The following is a 1792-nucleotide window of genomic DNA, read 5'->3' on the forward strand; positions in this document are numbered from 1 at the left end:
GGTTCATTTATACCATGTTGAGGATGAGACCCTGGAGGAGGAGGCCTCTGAGGCTGAGGGGGTCTTTGAGGAACAGGAGATCGTGGGGCTGGGGGTCTAGCAGGAGGCCGGTCTGGTGCACCAGAGCGTCTCTCACCAAGTCTCCCATTACTCTCAGGTTGATGGACTGGAAAATAAATGTTCAGATGACACTACCCTTTGACTTTTGTTTGTTAAATTAAGTTTTTGTTTTAAGTATTTTGAATGAGGTAGAAAAACAACATATCTATTTTTAAAAGCAAAAGATATGCAAATGCTATGGATGCATTTCATTTCCATTTTTTTTCTTATATATATAGTTAGATTACAAAAACTACAAAGACAACAATTATGGTTCTTAAAAAATAATTATGAAAATCTAACAAAACAATTAATGACATTCAAAATGCATGAGTCTAGAGGAAGATCACTGGCTTCTAACAGGGTTTGTCACAGAAAGAGAAACACCAGTTTAAATCTCCCTAAAACTGGGAAAAAATCTATTTTGTGATTTTTTTTTACAAATCTGATAACTATAGACAAGCAAACATGCAAATATGAAAAATAACTTTTGTCAACTCAAGATAAATGAGAGCTACAACAAAAATATATCTAACACTTCAAATAATAATCAATATATCTGAAATGATTCAGAGTTCTGAAATAAAAACACTTTACTACATAATACATTTCAAATTCACAGGAACTGCCATGCATATCAGGTACCTACATCCATGCCGATCTTAAACAATATTCCATCAACAATTTCAAAATATGCAAGAGGAATAAAACCCTTCCTTACCTGGGGTTGTTAAATCAATCTTCTTGCACTCAATCTGGATGGGAGCTTTCATACTAAATCCTTTGGTTTCTCCAATAGCTGCCAGTCTCTCCAAGATATCGGAGACCTTAAATCTCTCACTAGGGTCAACTTTCAGGGTACCTCTAATGAGCTCATGGAAACACTCATACTTGGCATCATTAGTGGGAATTGCATAATTTCCATTTATAATTCTGCAAAAAAATAAGAAAATTATTAAACACTAAAAAAGTGATTAGATTATGAAGGTTTATACTTTTGTTGATTAATAATAGAAAATGCAAGTGCTTAATATAAGCTTAATACAACTGTATTGCAGATCTGATGCACTATAGCATGCATATAAAACTTCAAACAAAAATTAGTTAACATCTCTCACTAGCATCTATACAACTTTCAATAAATATCTTCAACCCCATCTATTTTTTCAGTAACTTTTAAATGGGTTCTGTAAATATAATAGAGCTCTGCAAATCAAATGGAATACACAAAATTTAGGATAATTTCTATTTGCAAACTTACACCCTATTATTGTTCTCTTTAATAGATATTAAAGCTTTTTCATTTTGATATGCTTTTGTGTTGGACAAAGTGTGATTTTCCTCTCTCTCTTTTTAATGATAACATGGGGCAATGTGTGTGTAAAATGCTGGGTATATTTTCCTAAATTCACCTTCTTAACTTCCGTTTTAGTATATTTTTGCAATGAAATTTCAACAGAAAGTGCATCCAAGGTGTTCTTATGCCACATATATATTAGTTTTCAGAACACTTTTGGATGCACATGTTCATGAAAATATAAGTGTCCCTGAAAATATAAGTGTCCCCAAAAATATAGTACTGTTCTGGAAAATAAAATTTCTTCCCTGAAAATATAGTAGCATCCCTTGAGAACAATAACATCCCTAAAACATGTGCATACTGGTAACAGAAATGTTCCTGAAAATAAAATAA

The 1792-nt window shown here is 32.6% G+C and overlaps 1 protein-coding gene across 1 annotated transcript in view; it reads right to left on the minus strand.

The window, feature by feature from the left end:
- The window catches only part of LOC119592889 (cyclin-G-associated kinase-like), a gene marked incomplete in the record, with an annotated part of 28823 nt that overhangs the window by 18571 nt on the left and 8460 nt on the right, over window positions 1–1792 (minus strand). Inside the window, 2 exon segments of the mRNA XM_037941782.1 lie at window positions 14–166; window positions 821–1032. Of these exon segments, the coding sequence (XP_037797710.1) occupies window positions 14–166; window positions 821–1032 (365 nt within the window).

Source organism: Penaeus monodon, chromosome 31 (assembly GCF_015228065.2).
Source record: "Penaeus monodon isolate SGIC_2016 chromosome 31, NSTDA_Pmon_1, whole genome shotgun sequence".
NCBI lineage: Eukaryota > Metazoa > Arthropoda > Malacostraca > Decapoda > Penaeidae > Penaeus > Penaeus monodon.